Source organism: Pseudonaja textilis, chromosome 1 (assembly GCF_049901715.1).
Source record: "Pseudonaja textilis isolate UNSWEBS1 chromosome 1, rPseTex1.2, whole genome shotgun sequence".
NCBI lineage: Eukaryota > Metazoa > Chordata > Lepidosauria > Squamata > Elapidae > Pseudonaja > Pseudonaja textilis.
This window is the reverse complement of record NC_141990.1, coordinates 331,262,251-331,285,094: the sequence shown is the minus strand read 5'-3', so window position 1 is coordinate 331,285,094 and position 22,844 is coordinate 331,262,251. Positions and strand designations below refer to the sequence as shown.

The 22,844-nt window shown below is 41.0% G+C and overlaps 2 protein-coding genes across 3 annotated transcripts; one reads left to right on the top strand and one right to left on the bottom strand.

Moving 5' to 3' along the window:
• Positions 1-1,618: 1,618 nt before the first annotated feature.
• On the bottom strand, positions 1,619-16,198 carry USE1 (unconventional SNARE in the ER 1). Of its 2 annotated transcripts, XM_087922862.1 has the most exons (8): positions 15,964-16,198; positions 10,178-10,227; positions 8,905-8,983; positions 8,632-8,784; positions 8,226-8,244; positions 7,649-7,679; positions 6,367-6,529; positions 4,133-6,071 (listed from the first exon to the last, which is right to left on the bottom strand). In XM_087922862.1, the coding sequence occupies exons 1-8, from the start codon at positions 16,099-16,101 to the stop codon at positions 5,889-5,891; spliced, it is 816 nt and encodes a 271-aa protein (XP_087778988.1). In that variant the 5' UTR covers positions 16,102-16,198; the 3' UTR covers positions 4,133-5,888. The 2 variants fall into 2 exon arrangements, with proteins under 2 accessions (XP_026554646.1, XP_087778988.1); XM_026698861.2 differs by lacking the exon at positions 8,226-8,244 and having other exon boundaries at positions 1,619-6,071; positions 8,637-8,784; positions 15,964-16,192.
• RPL36 (ribosomal protein L36) lies at positions 16,196-22,298 on the top strand. Its single transcript, XM_026698862.2, has 4 exons — positions 16,196-16,290; positions 18,787-18,881; positions 21,250-21,384; positions 22,166-22,298. Exons 2-4 carry the CDS (start codon positions 18,789-18,791, stop codon positions 22,253-22,255), a joined length of 318 nt encoding a protein of 105 aa, XP_026554647.1. The 5' UTR covers positions 16,196-16,290; positions 18,787-18,788; the 3' UTR covers positions 22,256-22,298.
• The last annotated feature ends 546 nt before the right edge of the window (positions 22,299-22,844 follow it).

Sequence of the window (22,844 nt, the reverse complement as noted above, 5' to 3'; positions counted from 1 at the left end):
TCAATTTGCAGTTGGCTAAGCAACTCTTGAGAGAGATGGGTAGTTAACAGACCAACCAACCAAATACACTCAGTGTGTGATTCTTAACGAAACTACATCTATGTGTAGAGAAGCATGCAGTGAAGTTTCTCAAGGTTCTGTCATCAGCGTAGTGCTCTTCAACCTCTTCATAAATGACCCAGAAGAGAAGATTGAAGGGGACCTCATCAAATTTGCAGATGACATAGATCTAGGGAAAAATTGCTAGCACTTTGGAAGATAAGTTTAAATTTCAGAAGAATCCTGACAGAGTTGATCATTGGGCCTAGTCAACAAGATGCAGTCACTGAGGAGAAATGGTTGTTCACTTAGGCATGAAAACCCAGGTGCATAAAAACATATTAGGCAGTAATTGGGTCAACAGTAATGCTGATGAAAAGGATTTAGGGATCCTGGTGGACTATTGCTGCAGCTAAAGGTTGCTTTATCTTGTGCTGCAACAACAAAGGGATAGTATCAAGGGTCAAGGGAAAGGATATTGCTCTACATGGCACTAGTGGGACCACAGAGAATACTGCATCCAGTTCTGGTCACAATACAGGTAGTCCTTGACTTAAAACAGTTCATTTAATGACCAAAGTTACAATGGCACTGAAAAAAGTGACTTATGATCGTTTTCCACACTTATGACCATTGCAGCATCCCCTTGGACACATGATTTGCACTCAGATGCTTGATAACTGACTCACAAGTGCAGTATAATGGTTGTAGTCATGTGGTCCCCTTTTGTGACCTTCTGACAAGCAGAGTCAATGAGGAAACCAGATTCACTTAACAATCATGTTACTAATTTGAGAACTGCAGTGATTCACTTAACAAATGTGGCAAGGAAAGTCATAAAATGGAGCAAACTTACTTAACAAATTTCTTCACTTCAAAACAGAAATTTTGGGATCAATTATAAGTTGAGAATTACCAGTATGAAAAAGATGCTGAGGCCCTAGAAAATGGTAAGAGGGCAGCTAGAGGCTAATTCCTATGAAGAATGGGTAAAGGGAATATGCTTACCTCAATGAAGACTGAGGGGAGACCTGATAGCAGTCTTCCATTACTTGGAAGGGCTGCCACAGAAAGAGGTTGTTGACTTATTCTCTGTAGCACCTGAAGGTAGAACAAGACGCAATGAATGGAAGAGGGAGACTTGACCTGGAAATAAGGGAGAAATTTCCTGACAGCGAGGACTATTAAATGGAACAGCTTGCCTCTTGGAGTTTGAGTGATCCATTGCTGGAGGCTTTCAAAAAAATACTGGACATTTATCTGAGACGGAATGAGTTCTGCCTTGGGCAGGAGGTTAGACTAAGACCTTCAAAGTCCTTCCAACAATGTGATCCTATATTTGTTTCTGGAATCATGGTCTGAATTATGTGGATGTTGAACTGCTGACATGAAATCAGTTGCACCTCACAGAACAGTAAATTGTGTTTAGCTGAAATATGACAAGCTTTAATAAGATTTCAAACTTAACTGTAAGGTCTGATATAAAGATCTGATAATAGTTTGTAGATTTTAGAGGAAAACAAGAATAGCGCTGTATTTTCATCTAATGACATATTGAAAAATCAGAATGAACATTGGCAGAGTTTGTAATTTTTATTTGACTATCCAGTAATGCTCAGAGTATGAGAAATAACATGGATTTCAGTTATTAGTGTACAAAGGCAAAATAATAACGGTAGCAGAAACCAGCAGCTGAAATATACAAGTTGTTTATAATAAACAGAAGAATTAGAAAAAGGTGTTGCCTGTCCAATGAAGAACATGTGATTTTTGCTCTAAGAAAATGGCAGATCTTTTCAAGTGTAATCATTTTTTCCTTTATGCCGATATCTGTTGGGAGACAAATGCTGCCAAACTTACTCCATACAGGAAATTCCTAATTTGTCTTAATACTGTAATTTTCTTTCAGAGGGTGAAGGAAAACAACAAAAAGATAAATAATTTCTTTAAAAAAAAATCCATATGGAAAAACGTAGACAAAATCATAATGAATTTTAAGGAAAATTAAAGCTGAATAGAGTGGAGTGTGCACCTCAGACTTTAAAAGGTTTTAAATACTCAGAGCACCAATTGTAGGACTCCAAGATAGGAGATCTGGGCCATCAGCCCAATGCCAGAACATATATTATTTGTTAATATTTTGAATCTTAGAAAAAGAGCACTTCAATAGTATACACTAGACAATTGCCAAAAGTGGTTTACTGAAGTATTCAAGCAAAGGCTAGAAAGCCAGGTTGCTTCAATTTGCATTCTTGAATGGATCAAGGTAGTTTGATTCAATGGCCAAATGATTCATAAAATCAGAACTAGCAGTTATTTAGACAATTAAATCACTGCCCTCTGTACAGGAGTCTGAAATAAAGTATTCCCAACAAATAGCTATCTAATCTCTGTCTGAACATATACAATGAAAGGGGCCCTGGCATTTTTAGTTACACTGTTGAGCAGCTTCTACTTTCAGCTCTGATTCTACAAGAAATATCATTTACATGGGTTAAATTTTTCTTGTTATAGCATGAATTGAAGCAAGCTTTAGTAGTGAGCTGCAAGCCATCTAAATCCCCTAGAAAACTTCGCACACGAGAAAGAACATATTTTTGTCAATGTGCTTAGGGTCCAGGAATCAGCCCAAGTTACACAATACCTGAATTTCCACCACAAGGTTTCTTGCCCTCTTTTCTAAAACTTATCCATCAAAAAAAAAAAAATATTCATCAAGCTGACCACCATCCTTGAGATTTGACCTTGTCAGCCGTTCCCACTGTGACTAAGCTCATACAAAACAATTATTGCACAACTAGTTTTCAAGATAACACATTAGACAATGGTTTGGAGCCAGTAGCAATTAAATTTATGCACGAAACTGATTCATTTCATTGCTACTAAGTCCCAAGAGGCCAGGTATAATGGGTTGTCTTGGCAGTAGGGAGGGAAGAAGGCAATTGCCAAGCCAGGCCCACCCTCATCTAATAATAAATTAAAATTTCCCCTTGGTTAGGGTGATTTCATTTTTTTAGTACAACTATTAAATCATGCAAGCAATAATGTGCTTTTGAGATTTCCCTCTTTTCTTTTTCTTTTGATTTATTGCTGTTTCCTTCATCAGCATAAGAGATTTTTGTTTCTTATTGAATGCCTGACTTCACCCATTTAATCAGGAATCTTATATATGCAAAACTTTCATTGCCGTTCTTTTGCTTGTTTCAGGGTTAAGAATTGACAAATGTCACCTTGACAACCATGATGCAAAATCACCAGATTAAATCTGGGAAGATCAGTTGGACTTCCACGCATCATCTCAATTCAACGTGATACATGATGGGTGGACTTTGCAAAGACTTCTATTTCTTTCAGAATTGGAGCAAGGATAATTCCAGGAAGATATAGCAATACTGAGTTTGTATTATATCTGACATCCACTTTCTAAATCTAACTCCCTAAGCCAGAGGATATCCTTGTTTGTCACCAGTTCTATAATTGAAAGCTTGGAACAAAATGTTCCTTGCTCCCCAAACCTCCCGGCAAGTACTGAACCTGAAAACGTGTACACATCTGCATCATCTTCCAGCTTTACCCTTCCAAGCTACTGATATGAAGCAGCAGGAAGGATGGAGATCCTGTCCTATTATATAAGAAGGAAAATCTTTCCAAAAGCTTCTTTGGCTTAGACAGGAAGTATCAGATCCTCTATTGTGACAGTAATAGCAAAATTGGAAATGGCAAAAGCTAAGTTGCCAAAGCAAACAAAATTGTGGAGAATAATCACATAGCGGTAGAGCACACAGTGGCATGTAGGTTTCATGATCGGTCCATGGGAGGTGATGGTGATTGATCTCTCTTCTGCGGGCCTAGAGCACCATTTCAAAATGTAGCCATTTTAAGAGGTGTGGACCAACTCCCAGAATAACTCAGCCAGCTTTTACACAGAAGGGACGGGTACATTGCTGTCTGGCGTATTCTGGGAGTTGAAGTCCACACGTCTTAAAAAGGCTACATTTGGAAAACACTGCCCTAGAGAACTGGCAGTCCAGATAGTAAGACTTTTATTAATTTAAATTTATTGGCTACCCAACTGTGGTGGACCAAGATTTGATTTGGCATCAGACAGGTTCTTTTATTTTAGCGAAGGTCAAAAGTTACATTCGGATCCAGCAGCTTGACATTTCCATGATCTTACCATATGTTTATGATACTAGGAAAGCACCAAAGCTCTTTTCTCAAGGTTTATAAGGCTCAGCCTTTACCTCAAAGAGCCTCTTGCATGCAACTTGCAAGAGAATACACATCAGACTTACAACAATTTATAACATGCAAGTCGTGACATGGAAGTTGACAATGCAACAAACATACAGGCAATTCAGGTTAACTGCCAGCCTCATCTACAGCTTCATGAGCCGACTCGAAGTCAGCACTTCTTAACTGGGGAGGTAGGGGGTAGGAAATGAGGGGGAACAGGCTCAGAAATTACAGCACAACAGCAGTAGCAGCTTCTGTGTGAGCAGCAAAGGCGGCGACACTCCTCTGCCTGAAGGGATTGCACTTTTTTGTGCCCCTCCCTTCTGCTGTGTAAATGCCAAGTTAAAATGCTGAGGCCCAATTGGGGGTGTTGCTGTTTCCTACAGATTATTAACCACACTGCTGGTGCAGTACTTTTCAGGATGGTTGTTAATGAAAAGTGCCCATAAAATACCTCCACCCACCCATTTCTTTGGAATGTGCACAGAGGAATAACATCCACAATCCAGCCGGCCATGAATTCATACTCAAATGTGCATCTATGTTTAGATGAGGCCCAATCTACCTTCAATTGGCGGATCTGAATTCTTGCCTTACGGCCTCTTCTGAGGCAATATATCAAATGAAAAAAAGGGGACACACTCAGCCTTATATTGCTGCAATGTCCAAATTTGTGGAGGCCCTCAGAGAGGTCTAACTTCCATGAAGCAGCACTGACTCCAAAGAATTAATAGTGCCACCTTTTTTATTCGCCAAAGTCACTTAAATGCCAATCTGTTATGAATGTCTCCCTAGAAATGGAATCATAACCCACAAAGTCCCCAGAAGCAGTGGGGAGACTAGCAAATATTTCATGAAGGGGAATTTCAGCATTCCAAAGCAAAGAAAATTGGGAAAGCTTCTATAGCCCAGGGTTGTTGTATGCTAAGGAGTACTTTGTCAATGAACTGGATGATCAAAGTGATATTGTTGAGACTGGCCTGTGAAAGAGAAATCATTAAGAACATCTAAATATTATCTCTTTCTCTCAGGCCCACTCCCCAACCTCAGTAGGTGAAGTGGTCTTCTATTTTCAGGAGATTTCAATTCACCTAACTCTGCTTCTTTACCAGCAGCAAGGAGAGCCTTTGTTGAATTGTAATTCAGGAAAGGAGAACTTTTGCTAATCAAGATCTGTTACTATTTTGTCCCTACAGTAAGGTCACCACATTCCTTGGGGGATTACTTGCTTCTAAATAGGTATGTTAAATTCAGAAGCTCCACTTCTATGGCTCCCCCCCACCCCCCATTAGCTTTTGTTGTTTAAAATAAGCTGCCACCTCTTGGGGGCTGCAGGCCATAAAAACAGGAACTTCTGGGCTGTTGCATATGTCCCATAAATTGCTTAATCCTGTTATAACAATGCAGAAGGAGCTTTCCTATTCAGTCTTTCAAGCAGGAGGAAAACAGTTCAGCTTAGATTCTATGAACTTGTTGCAACCAAATTATTCTCCCATTGAGCATTTATTCTCCCACTGAGCATTTTTTCCAAGTTACAAAATCCCAGCAAGCTTTGATGGGTTTAAGGAAGAAGATAAGATGCCAGGCTGCTGCTGCTGATACCAGCCAAGAAATCATCTTAGTTTTGGGAAGATTCTAATGAACAGTATCATGCTGATGAAAATGAAACAGACAACGATCAACATTAGCCAGAGTAGCCAGTTGACAGATTTCTTAGCATGCTGCTCCAAGCGATCCGATTCATTCTTCAGTTTCTCAAAGTTCTGGTCAGCCAGCTTCAGTGACTGCGTCAAGGTCTGAAATAAACAATAAAGTGTCAATGTTTTGAAAACCAGCAAAATGCGGGCAGGTGCAGGAGAAGGCACAAATGTTGCTTTATTCCACATCACATTCTTGGAGAAACTCCATTAAAAAAAATGCTTTTTCAGGAAAGGGGCAACGTATAGTACTCAAATACCATGCCACAAGTGCTATTTTGCTCTGTCCATAATGCTCTGACAAGGACAAAGCTTTTTCTCAAAATTGGACACAATTATAAAATAGCTTTACAGAATTCACACTTCAGGGTGGGATGGAGGTGTCAGGTCATACCTGGTTATCTTGCTTAATCACATTCTGTGCCACAAGAGTGTTGTTCTTGAGATTGCGTGCCAGGTGCAACATCTCTTCAGCTAACTTCTCCTGGATGGTGTGATGATGCTGCAGGACAGCATCCAGTTCTGCAGCTGACTGCTTTTCATCAGGAACTGGGGTCCTATTGGGGAAGACAGATCTTATTGGCACAACTTAAAAAGACAGCTTATGTATGAAAGGATAAAAAAGAAAAAGATACTACATGCCCATGTCAGATCAAAAGAAAAGCTACATCACGAGTGCAGTATCTGTATGAGGCCATTTAATGCAACTGCATTCCTATCTTCATCTTGAAGTAGGATATTCAAAAATATCTTTTATATTTATTTATTTTATTTATATTGCCCATGGCGACTCGAGGCAGCTTATACAATATAAAACCATATTTAAAACAAAAAATAAAAATATATACTAAAACTCTTGTTATGATCTTTAATTGGGTTGAAATGATGGATCAAACCCAGATCCCATGACTCCCATGGCAACTTTCCCAAAGTTGTGGCTCATTCAATGCTACTGGCTGCTATGAATAGTTTCCCAGCCAGTTTAGCAATCCTTTGCTCCCCTCACCCACTCAACAGTAGCCACTTAACTATCTGAAGGGAAGGTGGGGGAAGATTTTGGGTACTCTCTACCAGATTCCTATAAGGAAATTCAATGGGAAAGCCAGCAGGAAGTTGGAAGTCACTCCTACTCCAGTGCTTTTTTGCTCACAAATGGTCATTCTGTTTTTCTTTAAGGTTAAGAAAATAGGCATGGGTTGTCTAGTTTCACCTAATTGGTTGTCTACAAGTCATATCTAAGTCATATCTATGTATACAGAGTGGTGAGTAGGTCCACAGAGGAGAAGCATTTATCTCTATATTCCACAATGCAAGGTATAATGTGATTGGAGGCAGGTAATCACATACCCCCGGATTCCATCCAAAGCTGGAAATGGCAAAACAGTTGAGGATTTTTGAGGAACAGAACTCTCTGAACTTTTCCATCCCCCAACAGAAATAAGAAAAAAACAGGCCTGTGTTTCTCATGAAATCATGGAACTAAGGTAAGTTTTAATTTGAAAGTAAAACTAGTTTACTTTGAACTCTAAACAGGCCAAAATTATTCTTAAGTATTACCCCTTTTCCCTTACCAATTTCCATTTCCCTGAAACTTCTAAGTATTTATATAGTCTGAACAAAATGATTGCAACTCTTACTTCCCCGATCCCCTTTTCCTGAAATCACCAAATACTCACATGCGTTTCCTTAAATTTTTCTCTTCCAAATCTGTGAAGGGAAATATATATATATATATATATATATTTATACCCATAGCTTAAATATAGCTATAAGCAATAAACAAATGCTCTTGTCCTGGAAATTAGTTTATCTATTAAATCTTAAAAATATGAATTGATGCAAAGATGCAAACAGAAATTACACCACATTTTTATGCGTAAAAGGAAGCCAGCAGTAAGGAAGGAAGGAAAAGGCAAGCTGGCAAAGAATCAGGGGTGAGGAGGGGCATATAAGAACTTAAAACGACATTTTCCCAGTATTTGCTGGTGGGCCAGAAAGATGACAGCAACAGACATATCCAGCTTTTGGTTACAGACAGGAATTTTCAAGATAATCAGATGACAAATGGGCATAAGGATCAGTTGGGAATTTACAGGGCTACAGTCCCAGATGAGAAAAAAAAAAAAGGGAAATCTAGAAGAGTAGAATATAAATAATCGTGTGTTATATTGCATAATGCTGGGGAGTTTAAATATTTTGTCCTGCAGCCTCCAGAGTCCTTTTGCACATCTCACATGATCAGTAAACACTTACCACTGATATAGGAAGGGTCCTGGGAAGGCAGAAAGAGAGGAGAAATAGAGAGTTCAGTAATAAATGGCATGAGAAAGGGTCTTTGCGATTTTGAATCTTTTGACCTCTGCCAAATAATTTCAGGATGCTCTAGACACATAAAATGAAAGTAAGATACCACTTCATCCCATAGATAGAACCAACTAGCTCCACCTAGATAGAGACCAAGGTCCTTCAGGTAACCATTTGCCCTTGATATAAAAGATACCAGCAAAAAAAAAAAAAAGCAATTGGGGAGGGGGAGAGAAAGGCAGAGCGAGTTGGGATGAAGGAAGCGGTACTACAGAGACTTGGACAAATGGATGCCCAGAAGCAAAAACGAAGAAGAACTGTTTTAGGAGTTGTACTGTTGGCTAAGAAGACATACTGTACCAAGCAGCTCATTCCTCATCTCGCCCATAAAGCGGGCCTTGGTCTGTAGATGCACGGTTTTCGTTGCTGGGGTCCGTTCCTTGGCAGTGGTAGGAGTTCTCCCAGGAGCCAAAAACTGATTTGCCAGTGCCTTCTCAGAAGATGATGACTGGGGGAAAAAAGAAAGCAAAGGGTACCTAATGATTGACCCTCTCCCAACAGAGGGTCACTTCAGCAGAGGTTCTTGAAAAAAAGGTTAAAAAAGAAAACCCACAAGGGAGGAGCTCACCAATTTCTCTGCTTCTAGCAGGCCCTTTAAGAAATCCACCTTACGAGAATATTCATTCAGCACTTCCGGAGCTGGTTTGCTGAAAGGGAATCACAAACCTGAGACAAGAACTACTGTGTAGAGAAAAACGCTCTTCATACACGTCTATGGGGGTTCTCGGTCATCCAGGTCATGGTTGTCTCAAAAGTGCTTTTTTCAAGAGGCAACTGGACTTCCTTTGGTTTTTCCTTCAAGATGTTTCGCTTCTCACCCAAGAAGCTTCTTCAGAAGAGTTCAGAAGAGAACTAAAGAAGCTTCTTGTACGAGAAGTGAAATGTCTTCAAGGAAAAAAGCAAAACATCCAGTTGCCTCTTGAAAAAGCACCTTTGGGACACCTCATACATCTTCCTCTCTTTTCTCATCCTCATGGAGAAGGCCGCCAGGATTAGCTAGGAAGGTCTAAGGAGGAGCAAAACTAAGACATGGTTCAATTCAGCAGCAACATTAGAAAATAAAAAAGATATACCATCTGAAGAAGACCTGATACAAAAAATAATGGACTGCGCGGAAATGGATAAATTCACAGCGGAACTAAAAGGCAAAGATGATTCGGACTATTATGCAATTTGAGAGAGGTGGTTCAAATGAGTATAATATAGAAATAAGAATTGATGTTTAGGTATAAAAGGAGATGTATTAATAACGACACAAATGCTCTTAATGTAAATACAGATTCGTAATTTTGTTTTTTTGTAATAAAATAAAAATTATTTTAAAAAAGAAAATAAAAAAGATAGTGCAAAAAAATGATATTCTATATATTTGTGGCTTCCAACTCCATCTCCTTAGCCAGTATTGCCAATGGTCAGAGATGATGGGAATTTAAGCTATATATCTCCCAGGTATGATTCAGTGATTCAGGATTTTCCTTAGAGGCAATGAAGAATTGCCACCAATTCCTGTTCTATATTGTCATTTTCTGGCTCATTTCCTATACCAGTTTCATTTCCAAGAATCTTTTGCAATATATGGCACATAGAAGCTAGGAGTGAAATCTGATTATTACTTTGTGCTTGCCAAAGTAACCTAATTAAAATGGAATTGATTACCAGCAAAGGTTAATATTCCCTGCAAAGACAGAATTATAAGAGGCCTGGCATTAAAACTCTGAACATAAAATGAAAGATTCCAGTTGACGTGATGTCTATCTAGCCATCCTATCTCACCTTCCTAGAACTATAAATTGGATCAGTATCAAAGCAGACCCATATACCTCCAAGAAAAAGCAACTCACCTGGAGTGTTTCTTCAATGTGAGTAACATCTCCTCCAGAGCAGCTACGTACTAAGAAGAAAATAAAATGGCACATTTTGAATAATTAGCACAAATCTTCCAACTGTGGCCTTTTAGCCTCCAATAAGGCAAGCCAAGTCCAAACATGCTAGAGAATTTCTAGAAGCCTGGCACTCTGATAAATTAATAGATACCAGTCAAACAATAGACATATAGACTTATATCTACCTACTATGCAAAAGAGACAATCAAATCCCCAAAAGGGAAAGACCAAAATACCTCCCCACCAGCAATCAGCATCCAAATAAGCATAGATTAACTCCAAGGTTAACATCAAGGCCAACAATTAAGTAAACAATACCCCAATCAAGGAACTTCCAAACAGGCCAACAGTAAACTGCCTAACCTAAGACTCTCCAAGACCACCAACATGGATGGTGTTACCTAGTTTGGGTAACGAAATGTCTGCAAGAAAACAACAAGCTAGAGAGCAAGGGGGACCCTGAGCTACAAATACTTTCCTTTATTGGCTCCAGTAATACATTAAAGCTGTCACGTCTTAATCCTGGCAACTTTAAGATGGGTAGACTTCAACTCCCAGAATTCCTCAGCTTCAGAATTAATTCTGGGAGTTGAATTTCAGCCATCCAAGTTGAAAAATACTGCATTAAAGCATGACACTCGAAAATAGTCTTGATTGTGTTGCGGTCAGTTGTAGCATTACCTCCTAGGTCTATAGTGAGGACAGAACAAAATGCAGCCTTAAGTGGGCAACTACCAGTGGTTTGGAAGGATGCTTTTTACGTGAGAAACTTGGGGGAGGAGGCAGAGTCTCTTACTCCTAAATGAGGAAATTTCAACCCTAATTACTTTTCCAGAACTTGATATGCCTGAATTTGGCAGACAGATAAGCAGGGAAATGATAAATGAAAGCATATACCTCCAATTGTAATAGCAACCCCACCTTTTCCTCGAGCCCTACACCCTTAGAGGTGAACAGGAATCCACATGTCTCCCCTCCCAAAAAGGAAAAACAACCCAAAAAAGAGTAAACGATGGGGCATCAAGCCAAATGCCACACTGGAGTCAATGAGGTTTCTCTGAAGACTGGGGAGAAAAAGGTAATGCCTGTAAAACAGAGGTGGGATGTTCATAGCTGGATCTCTATTTGGAAGCTTCTTTGTAAAACTGAAAATCTGTTTCCTTCCAAGGAGTACATCAAAACAAAGAAGCAACCCTTCCCTAGTTCTCTGATAAAACATGATGCTGAATCTCCAGCAAAGAGAATCCTTTCTAATTGGAAATAGGCCTGTTTTAAGGCTTCATAAGAGAAGGCTAATGGAGCAAAATATTTCTGCAATGTTTCTAGCCTGGGGAAATATATTTCAATCTCCAAACAATACAAGGGGCTGCAGGCAATATCGATAACACCGTGATGTTTTGAGTGTTCTATGGCCAGAAATTGGTATTTTTTTCTTCACAGAAGCCTTGCCAACAAATTCTAGTGGTAGGATCTCAATGCGCTTTAGATCATGTGAATCAAAGTCTAACTGAGCTCCAGACTGCGATGACAAGAGAAGCCCACAGATAATCAAGAAGTGGCATTCATAGTGGCTACTCCTAATGAATCAGATCAAACTTGGACCAGGAACTAGCTATAAGATTGCTAGCTACTTCCCTTTAATTCCAGTTTTTGAAACAGGGAAATTGCTTCTGAACAAAACATTCTGTCAATGTTAACAGCAATCAATAACTTTTACCTGCTAAGAATCTACAATGTATATCACCTTTGTTTTAAAAGCCATCTGAGTTTCTGACTATATTCTACAAGTTAGAAAAACTAAGGCTGCAGTGCCAACATACATACTAACTCCTAATGCATTCAGCAGTTGTTTCTGAGTAAACATTCATGGGATTTCTAGAGATGTAGTTCTGATAGCATGCCACAGTAAAAATAACTAGGTCTTGTGCCATCTTAAAGTTGTATTAACTAACAAGTACACAATCTATTCCATCAGATGTAAGGTGAAATGTACTGTATTATGATTCATAAAAGCTTACACTATTAATAAATGTGTTTATTTTTAAAAGTATTGTAAGATTGTCCCAGTTTAAGAACATCAATCTATAAAAAAGATAGGTTTTTAAAAATGTGATTATCTAGAAATTACATCCCGAGGAAGTATGATCAAAATTATTCCCATGAATTAAGCATAGTTTGCTACAACCAATCCTACATTTCACATCAAATCCCTTCTCTGCATCAGAATGTGAAGTGACTCAATAACTGGATTCTCTTTTGGCCTCACAATTATGACACTATGTTTTGACTGCTAGCATCTGATCTGGCTCTCAGCTAACCAATGACTTCATAATCCTGTTTAGTTTCTGAGCAGGCTGCAAAAACTCCAAATCATGAAGCTGAGTCTGTGTCAATGACAAGTGAACTATAAATTAACAGGCTGTGGAATACTGTACATAAGTATGTTACGTGCTTTAGGACATTTTTTTTCTTCTTCAATGCTATGCCCTGAAATAGAAATCAATATTTGAAAGGATCTAGGATTAAATATTAATAATAGAAAACAATGTGGCCCAGAATGCTCAAGAACCAAAGCAAAAACTGAACTTAAAAGGTTTCATTTACTCATTAATTTACTTCAGTTGTATGGCTTTAAAGTCCTCCATGACACGGGGCCAGGTTAACTTAGAGAACTGTCTTTGTCCCATTACATTAGCTTGTCCCACCCAGTCAGGCAAGGAAAGTATGTTGCATACCCCGTCAGCCAAAGAATTCCAATATGTGAGATCTAGGACAGGGGTCTCCAATCCCCAGGCTGCAACCCAATACCAGGCCTTGAGCCTTTCGGAACCAGGCTGTTGCAGAAGTGGTGGGCGAGGGTGTGTGCACATCCCCCCCGCCCATGTGCAAAGCAGGGAAGATTGGGGAACTCTGATTTAGGAAGAGACTCTTCTCTACTGTTGCCACCACCATGTGGGACATTCTCCCACCCAAATGTGAAGTGGGCCTCCACTCTTCTAGCCTTTTAGAAAGGTGTGAAAACATCACCCTGCAATCTTGATTGGGATGCAGAGGAACATGCAGTCATGTGGCTGGTTGGCACCCTGAAAAACCTCCCTCTGCCTTTTAATTAAATTTTAATGCTGAATTTTAATCATCCTTGCCTCTGTTAAATTTTACATTTCTCTACTGTACTCCTGTGATGTTTTAATATATTACTTGTACACTGCTCAGATTTCCTCTGTGAGGGAGGATGGGTGGTTTCAAAATTTGATAAACAAACAAATAAAAATAAATTAAGGGAATTTCTTCCTTTACTTGTAGGGAAACAAATGATGGTCAGCTGATCATTCCAAGCCAAGCAGTCAGTATTAAAATTATGCTTTGGCAATTTGATGCCTGTATCTGGTTGTTTTCCTCTTTCTATTTTCAGGCTGTCTTTAGACTGTGGGGCAGAAATTGTCTGGCTTTTAATCGATTTTACATAAGCCATGCTCAAAGCCTTTTTCAGTAGAAAAAAAAAGTTGAAAAGGGTTTCCTAAAGGATAGCAATACATTGACACGTTTACATTTACATTTTCCAAAAGCAGATTTAATTAAGAGTAAGTCTCTTGGCACTGATTATCTTAAAATTTCATAGCAGGTATCTGAATGGGGGTTGCTATTTCAAGCCAAGTTCTGCACTACCCTGACTCTCAGTGGACTCCATGACGTGGCAACCTGATATTGTAAAAGGCTGACTTCCTCCCATCTCTTCCATCACAAAATAACAGACCGGTTATCCGTTGTTTGTTGGACTGAGGGAGACACCCAGTGGAGACTGGCAGTCTAACCATCAAACATTGCACACAATATCAGTTTATAGATGTTCATCTATCTCATGAATATTCTCAGATCAGAAAGCAAAGGAAAGAAACACATACCAAAGAAGCAAATTCTTACAATGAAAATGTACTGCTGAGATATACTATTGAATGGACTGGGAAAATTAATGTACTTTATAAACATTAACATGTTATATTAAAAATTATATTTCTCTAAAAGATAGAGAATTCCTTTGTAATTTGCTATCCTTTTTTCTCTGGGAAATAATACTTTTGCACTAAACCCCTCTGAGGATTCAAATAAAACATGAACACCAAACAGAACAGCAGTAATAGGACAAGTACAGTATGCTAATATTAAGGGGGCAACAGCTTTTCAGAACATTTAATAACATAATGCAATTCTATTGTGTTAAGTACATGAATATTCATTATTTGATATCCATTATTTTAAATTATTTGCTCAATGCACTTACTTCTAATTTAATCACGTGCATCTACAAGAGGTTATGTCGTAAATACTGATCTACTCATATAACATACTGTGCTTCCTTGGCTCAGTGGCTTATGTGAACTCAGGTTTAACTATAATTTATTGAATAAATACAGAATAACAATGTTGAAAGGAACCTTGGAGGTCTTCTAGTCCAACCCCCTGCTTAAGCAGGAGACCCAATACCATTCCGGACAAATGGCTATCCACTCTCTTCTTAAAATCCTCCAGTGATGGAGTACCCACAACTTCTTGGAAGCAAGACATTCCACTGATTGTTTTCACTGTCAAGAAATTTATCCTTAATTCTAGGTTGGATCTTTCCTTGATATGTTATCATCCGTTATTTCTTGTAACCCTTAGGTGCTTTGGGGGAATAGCTGACCCCCTCTTCTTTGCAACAGCCCCTCAGATATTGGAAGGCTGCTGCCAGTATCATGTCACCCCGGTCCTTCTCTTCTTTAGACTAGACATAATTCCTGAAACAGTTCAAATCTTTTAGTCTCCATCCCACTAAACATCTTCGTTGCTCTTGTCTATATTCCTTCTTGAGTCTCAACATGTTTTTGTATCATAGTGGCCAAAACTGGACTGAAAAATTGTACAACAAGGTTTCAACTGACCTAGTTTGTACTGTACAAAATAGTACTTGTTTGATCTTAATGTTATGCAAACAAGCACTGAGGTTTGTTAACCAAGATTTATGGTATATTATGTGAATCAGACCAAACTGTAGTTTATACAATGCAAATCATGCATTAACACAGATCAAACTTGACAACTTTAAGACTTGTGGAATTCAACTCCCAGAATTCCTCCTCCAGTCATGTTAGCTCAGGAATTCTGGGAGGTGAAGTCCACAAGTCTTAAACTTGCCAAATTTGAAGACCCCTGCATTAACACAATACGTGAGTATAGTCAACTGCAGGTTGGGCTAAAACTAAGAGTAGCTTCCAACGTGAACAGCAGGCAGCAGCACTTAGTTAAGCAAGTCTGATTTTCAACAGCCAAGCAATATGGAGCAGGTATTTGGATGGGAAAGAACGATATTCCCCAGCTGCAACTAGATTAAGAAGTTAAAAAAGAAAAGAAAAAAAAATCAGGAAGAACCGGTGGCAAACTGCTCCAAAGATTCAACTGAACCCAAATATGGGGTGTCCACATAATCGCTAGGAAACACATCTGACTTTATTCCAAAAGCGACTACTGAACGTTGCAAATGCAAACGTTCTGCCATAAAAGAATGTAATGGTCCGGGACGGTCTCTTTACTTGAAAGAAAACCATTCATTTATTTAATAGCACAAGTCGCCATTCAGTTAAATAGTGCAAGCAGGTCACTCAATGCTACCATGCAGAGATTTAAAAAAAAAAGCATCCTGGACCAAACGTCTGCCTGAAATATCACTGCAAAAACGCTTGTGCCTATCAGTTCCCACCCCTCCGGACCTTCTCCAACCGCCACTCGTCCGGGTTTCGTTTATCGGCCGCCATTGCTTCACAACGGCTCAACAGCCGGACCAGCTTCAGTTCTGCACGGGGTACCGGCATCGGACCCAGCCCAGCCTCCGCCGTCACCGTCTTCATCGCTTTCGCCTGAGCCGGGATTGAAAGACCAATCAGCACTCCGCCATTGACCGTTGAGCCCAGTAGCCCCTCTGGCCTTCCCTCTCTATCGTCCTGGATAATTGCGGAAGCGGAAGCGGCTTCTGTTGCGCGCGCAGCTTCGATTCTTCCCTCTCTTCCGGCGCGGTCTTTGCGGCAGAGCCAGCGAAGGTGAGTTCTTTCCTTTGGGGACGGAGGGGCCCTCGCAGGATCGGCGTCCATCCGTCCCCGTGAAGCGGTCGGGGAAGCCTGGAAGTGCCAGGCGGTCAAAAGGAAGGAGGGCTGTCTAGGCCCGGATCAGGCTGGAGGGGGGCAAAAGACGTGTCATGAAATGGCTGTCGGGTCCAGTGAACGTCAAGGCGTTTAAGACACGGGGTACTTTCCCGACAGAATAAATGGCTCTCGATCCGTTTCCGTTGGTGGGTCTAAACAAGACGTGCCCAGTCGCAGGGTTTGTAGGGGGACTAGCAGGATTTTGGATGGGCAGCAGGCATAGTGGTCAATGCAGAGCAATGTACTGGGAAGCTGCTTAAAGTAAGTGGGGATTCCTTCCCCCTATGGCTGTATAATGGGTCTCCAACCTTGGCCCCTTTAAGACTTGTGGACTTCAACTCCCAGAATTCCTCAGCCTCTTAAAGGGGCCAAGGTTGGAGACCCCTGCTGTATAATTCAGATTTACATGAGGTCCTGATTGCCTCTGCTTATATGTCGGAGTCTTCTAAGGTTGACGCGATTTGTAAATAGCCTAAGCTAGAATGATAAAAGCACAAAACTCTGACTCAAAACCGTTGGGGTGGAGTGTTTTAAAAGGGGGGAAAAAAGAGAACCAGATTCTTTCATAGTTTTCAGAGTCAACAATCATTCTTGTTTATTTCTAGCTAAAATATGCCGGAATGCTACATCAATTCCAAAAATAAGACCAGTGACCATTCATTGCTATTGATCCTCCCCACTTTCCCCAATGTATACTGCCATTACTTGCAAAGCAAGTAAGGGGGGTGGAAGCAGCTTAGTGCATACACACACGGTGTTATTGGATCAGATCTGTCTTTTTCACAATCCTGGCAAAGTTGTATAAACTTCAATTCCCAGGATTCCCCAAGGCTGTTTGCTCCAGTATTTTGTTCCCGTGTTGACCAGCTAGTTGTCTCTAGGAATTTTGTAAGTAGGGTACGCATGGAAAACATCCTCTAATTTTTCTTTCTTAACTGATATTGAGAAAGATGTTTCAGTGACTGGCATTTCTTATACTCCCTTTAGTTTCTGGAAAAGTAGTTCATTGCCCAGGACAGTTTTTCAACAGTACCTGTTAATTATCTAATGTCTTCTTTTATATTGATGTCAGGAAACAAACATCTAATGAAATTAATCTCCAACCAATCATTATTTTATAACTCGGGGTATTTAATTATAAGGTTAGAAGTCAGGTTTGACCATACTCTTTTATTGGGGTCTTGTGCTGTTGAAATAGAACTCTGGATCTTTCTGCAATGTTATTGAAAGACTAATAAATGGGAAAAAGTAAATCCATTAATGTAAATCAGTGGTCCCCAACCTTTTTTTGCCCCGCACCCCTAAAGAAATTTCACTCGAACCTCGCACCCCCTGAAATAATAAATAAATAAAAATGCCAACGTATAGCCAATATCCTATTATTTACCTGGACTTTTCTCGCACCCCCTGGAATATCATCTCGCACCCCCGGTTGGGAACCCCTGGTGTAAATAAATACTGTGGTTTGGAAGGACTGTGCTGGGCTTTGAAAACAAAAAAGTCCTTCGGAGCATCAGCTAAGAAGTTGCAGTCATTTCTTCTTCTGAGATTGTACATGTAGTCCTCGATTTACAAATCGTTCATTAAGTGACCGTTCAAAGTTACAACGGCACTGGAAAAAGTGACGTGCAACCATTTTTTCACACTTATGCCCATTGCAGCATCCCTGTGATCATATCAACAAGATTCAAATGCTTGGCAACTGGCTCATATTTATGACGGCTGCCGTGTCCTGGGGGTCATGTCATCCCCTCTTGCGACCTTCTGACAAGCAAAGTCAACGGGGAAGCCAGATCCACTAAAATGTGGAATGTGTGGAAGCTTCTAAGTAAAATATGGCTTCCAAAGCCAACAACAACCATGTTACCAATTCAAGAACTGTAATGAGTCCCTTAACAAATATGGCAAGGAAAGTCGTAAAATGGGGCAAAGCTGCACTTAACACATTTCTCACTTGGCAACGTAAATTTTGGGCTCAATTGTGGTTGTAAGTTGAGGACTACCTGTACTGCTGTCCTCTGCTGCTATAAGGTCATCCCAGGAAAAGATAGATTGAGATATGGAGCTGCAGACAAGTTTCCATTCCAAAGGCTCTTGCCTTCAAATCTGAAATGCTGCACATTCCTTGTAGAAAATTGAATTGGAAGCAGAGGGGGATTTATATTTATTAGATTTTTATCCCAACTTTTATTACTTTATGAGTATCTCAAAGCAGTGTGTACACTCCTTCCTCCTACTTTTCCCATAAAAACAACCCTCTGAGGTAGTCCAGGAAATGATATTGGATCAGTTGTTTGGCATGAGTGGCAGAGCATGCTGTCTCTCATCTCTTTGGACAACTGATGGAACAAAAGAGTGCACAACTAATCATAACTCCTTCCTGCTCTTTCCTAGCCATGGCGATCCGATATCCAATGGCCGTTGGCCTGAACAAAGGCCACAAAGTGACCAAGAATGTGTCAAAACCACGACACTGTCGACGCCGTGGGGTAAGTTTGGATTTCGAAACAGGTGGGAGAAGTACCACAGCAGTCCCAGTCTTTCTGGCAGCAGCGGGAGAGGTGGGGGATGGTTTCGCACATGCAACCCAGTTCCTGCACATGTGCAAATAAAACTTGTGTGGCCCAGATCCCAATGGGCCACAGACCGGTATCGGCCTGCAGCCTGGGTTTTGGGAACCCTTGAAGTAACAGCCTCTGCAAGCCTTCCTTATTTCTGATTCCGAATCAGCTTAGGGTAATTGGAAGAGTTCTTTGGCTTTGACTTCATCTGAAGCTTTGAATCCATGAAAAAAGAAATGGCTGACAAGATTCTAATAAAAAAAGGCTGTGGCCTGTGCCTAGGGTGTCACATTCAGCCTCCAGCATCTCCAGCAAGAAAGGGCCTCGGGTAGTAACAAACATAGGAAGGGTGATTTCAGTTCTTCAAGAGCTTGATGTGGTTTTCTCAGAGTAGACAGCCCCAGACAAAATGGGCGCTCTGATCTGTTTCAAAACAACTTCCAAATGAAGATGGGATTTATTTTTTTTAAAAGAAGGTAATGGATTTCAGGATCACGCATTCAAATAACACATAGCCATAGCACTTATATACCGCTTCATAGTGCTTTCCAGCCCTCTCTAAGCAGTTAACAGAGTCAGCATCTTGCCCCCAACAATCTGGGTCCTCATTTTGCCTACCTCAGAAGGATGGAAGGCTGAGTCCAACCATGAGCTGGTGACAATCGAATTGCCAACCTGCAGGCAGTACTACAGTCTAACCACTGCGCCACCAGAGCTCTTATAAGAAGTGCCCTCTTCAAAATCAATGTAGATAGTTCTCATTTAACAATCACTCATTCAGCAGCTGTACAAAGTTAGCAGGACTGAACAAGGGGGATTTATGACTGGTCCTTGAAGTCGCAGCATTCCCATGATCATGTAATCCTGATTTGGGCACTTGTCTATTATTGTCTCAATTATCCAGGCCATGGTTGTCCCAAAAGTGCTTTTCCAAAAGGCAAGTCCTCAAGAATGTCCTGTTGCCTTTTTGGAAAAGCAGCTTTGGGACAGTTTGGGCACTTGGTCATGCCTGGTTCTGAACAGGCCACGGTCTGGAGGTTGGGGACCTCTGGTTTAGAGGAATGCTTATAAATCACTCAAGAATTGTTCTTCCAATGCTATCTTGGAGAATGCATTGCAGTGGTGGGATTCAATTTTTTTTTACTACCAGTTCTGTGGGCATGGCTTGGTGGGTGTGGCAGGAGAAGGATACTGTGAAATCCCCATTCGTTCCTCACTCCTGGGAGAAGGTTATGTTCTGACTCACGCCCTTTTCCAACAAATCAAACACAATCCAAAAGGAACAGAAACCTTGTAAGGCTTTTACAAAATAATTAGCTGTGAAAAGCACAAGTCTTGTCAAGCTGTGCAAGACTTGCCAAAAGATAAGACAAGAAATAATTTGCAATACGAGGATCTTCAAACACAAACTCAGGATACTGGAACGTCCATGAGGCTGGGGTTTCAAAACGTCTTTGCCTTCTGCAAAGTATGTTCGTTTCACAGGTGGCTTTTATCTTCTTGAAGGAGGGGCTATTACCTTGCAGCCTTATTCCCAAGATGTTGTAACTGCTCTTTTCTCTGAGCAATCCTGAGCGCACCCGCACTTATCACAGGCTCCTCGGGAACCTCATCACTGCTGCCAGCCCCCACAATCTCTGAAGGCAGCAGTCCACTCCCTTGATGGTCCTTGCCCCTCATCTGAGAGCTTGCTCTCCTCAGCTGTCCGCACCTGCTGCCGGCTAACCACAACAGGTTACTGCAAAATCCCCATTCCCTAACCCCCCCCCCCACTAACCTGCTTTCCAGCTCTCTTTTCCTGTGCAGGGCAACAAAAGATGACCCAGCCAATCAACTGGGACTCGGGAGGCAGAGAATAGATGGGGGCGGGGCCAGTCAGAGGTGGTATTTGCCGGTTCTCCGAACTACTCAAAATTTCCACTACCGGTTCTCCAGAACTGGTCAGAACCTGCTGAGTACCACCTCTGATGCATTGCAACGTCATACACTATCACAGCATGTAAGACAATTGAGCAGTCTGTCACAATACATCTGGCTGAAGAGTCTGCCTAGGACAGCAGGCCTTTGACCTACCTCCTTGGTTCTTATTTTCTCATTGTTGTAGTCTTCCTATCCTGATCTTTCCTTGGAATTCGGAAAGTTGTACATCTGGATGGCACCGCCTCAGGGAAGACTTTAAAGGCATGCTTCTATGTCTGTGCTAAAAGTAGAAGGCTCCTATGTGGGAACTTTTCTTTCTAATAAACCAGTGGTTCCTTATCCGTTGCACTATTGTTCGTTTGTTTTCTCCCAACAGCGACTGACCAAACACACCAAATTTGTACGGGACATGATCCGAGAAGTGTGCGGTTTTGCACCATACGAGAGACGAGCAATGGAGCTGCTCAAAGTCTCCAAAGATAAGAGAGCTCTGAAGTTCATTAAGAAAAGGGTGAGTGTTGCGCGGAGCAGGTGGTGGGTCTTTGGGAGTCTGTCAGGCTGTCCCTGAAAGGCAGAACCAAGAGCCAGCAGAGGAAGGCACTTCCTTCGTCCTGTGTGGGACATTGTGTTCCTGCCCTCGGTTCAATTCATGGCCACAGTGAACAAAGCTCGACCCAGTTCCAGTTGAGAAAGGAGCCCATTTGCCCCCTTGGTAGTGAGAGGTTACCCTGGCCGGTCTCAGTGCTATAAAGCAAAGCAGCATCAAGCCCGATTGTCCCTTGGATGACAGGCCTCTAAAAACTGCCAGGAGGGCGGTTGGGCAAAGAATCCCAGACTTGGACGTTGTTAACTTGTTTGTATTGCTGTCTAGAAAACCCGCATAGATGTGTCCATTTAAGTCATGGGGAGTTGAGCTCGATTCAAGAGCTCCTGATCCAGAAATAACTAAGAACTGACAGCTGTTGTAAAAGCGGCTGGGAGGCAGTCCAAAACAGCCAGGATAATTAAGTCGTCTGGCACTGGTGACCACCGGTCCTGTTCCAATCAGGCCTAGCATCTCTCAAGGCCTGGCCTTTTTTTGCTCCGGAATGCCTTGCTTATCCTGAAAGAAACGGGGGAAGAGGATCAGGCTGGATCCCTGACCTACGGTCAGCGAGTTCAGAGTGATTTTTTTCTTTTTTTTTCCTTTTCTAATCAGCATATTCTCCAGACAGTTTCCATCACACAAGTCTGTTCTTTCTGCCAAGTTTCTAGCTCTGGATGCCAACACATTTTGCTCCTTCTCCTCACAGGTAGGGACTCACATTCGTGCCAAGAGGAAGCGTGAAGAACTCAGCAATGTCCTGGCAGCAATGAGGAAAGCAGCTGCCAAGAAGGACTGAATTCTGCATCCTTTTTCCCAATAAAGCTTATTTCAGAAGCCCAGCAGAGTGTGGAATATTCTTTGGATTAAGCGGTTATAAATTCAGAGTTGAAAAGCTCACCTTGGGGTGCTTCTGGTGATAATCATCACCCTGAAATTTATAGAGTGATGGAAGGGCTGTTTATGTAACATTAAACAATGCAGATCAGCAAACTAAGCTATATCATTGTGTCTAATGGATATGTTTAGGCATAGTGAAGTTTTATTTGTTTGAGCTTTAATATGTCAAGAGTGCAATTGCTATAGCTTTTTACAATGTATAATTTAGCATATTGTGCTAAATACAGAATAGTGGGCAGCAGATAATTCAGGGGACATTATCTTCCAGATGGGCAGCCTTACCAACTTTAGTAGGAGAGGCATCTTACTAAAGATTGGTCGATCTTGTTTTTGTGCCATGGGAAAATAATCAAAAAATTTTTATATTGACATCTATGTGCAGGATACAAGTTTCCCCTAGCCAAGCTTCTGCTCTCATCACTGGTAGTACCGTCTAGAGGGATCTAAATATACCTCCACTTTTATTGTATAAAGTCCTAGTAGAAAGT

Excerpts from the sequence above, each read along its gene's own strand:
- USE1 (XM_087922862.1), bottom strand. The coding sequence starts at position 16,101 with ATGAAGACGGTGACGGCGGAGGCTGGGCTGGGTCCGATGCCGGTACCC. Across the intron at positions 8,785-8,904 it reads TGCTAGAAGCAGAGAAATTG|TCATCATCTTCTGAGAAGGC; the intron begins GTGAGCTCCTCC and ends TTTTTCCCCCAG. Across the intron at positions 6,072-6,366 it reads TGATTAAGCAAGATAACCAG|ACCTTGACGCAGTCACTGAA; the intron begins GTATGACCTGAC and ends TGTTTATTTCAG.
- RPL36 (XM_026698862.2), top strand. The coding sequence starts at position 18,789 with ATGGCGATCCGATATCCAATGGCCGTTGGCCTGAACAAAGGCCACAAA. Across the intron at positions 18,882-21,249 it reads GACACTGTCGACGCCGTGGG|CGACTGACCAAACACACCAA; the intron begins GTAAGTTTGGAT and ends TTCTCCCAACAG. Across the intron at positions 21,385-22,165 it reads TGAAGTTCATTAAGAAAAGG|GTAGGGACTCACATTCGTGC; the intron begins GTGAGTGTTGCG and ends TTCTCCTCACAG.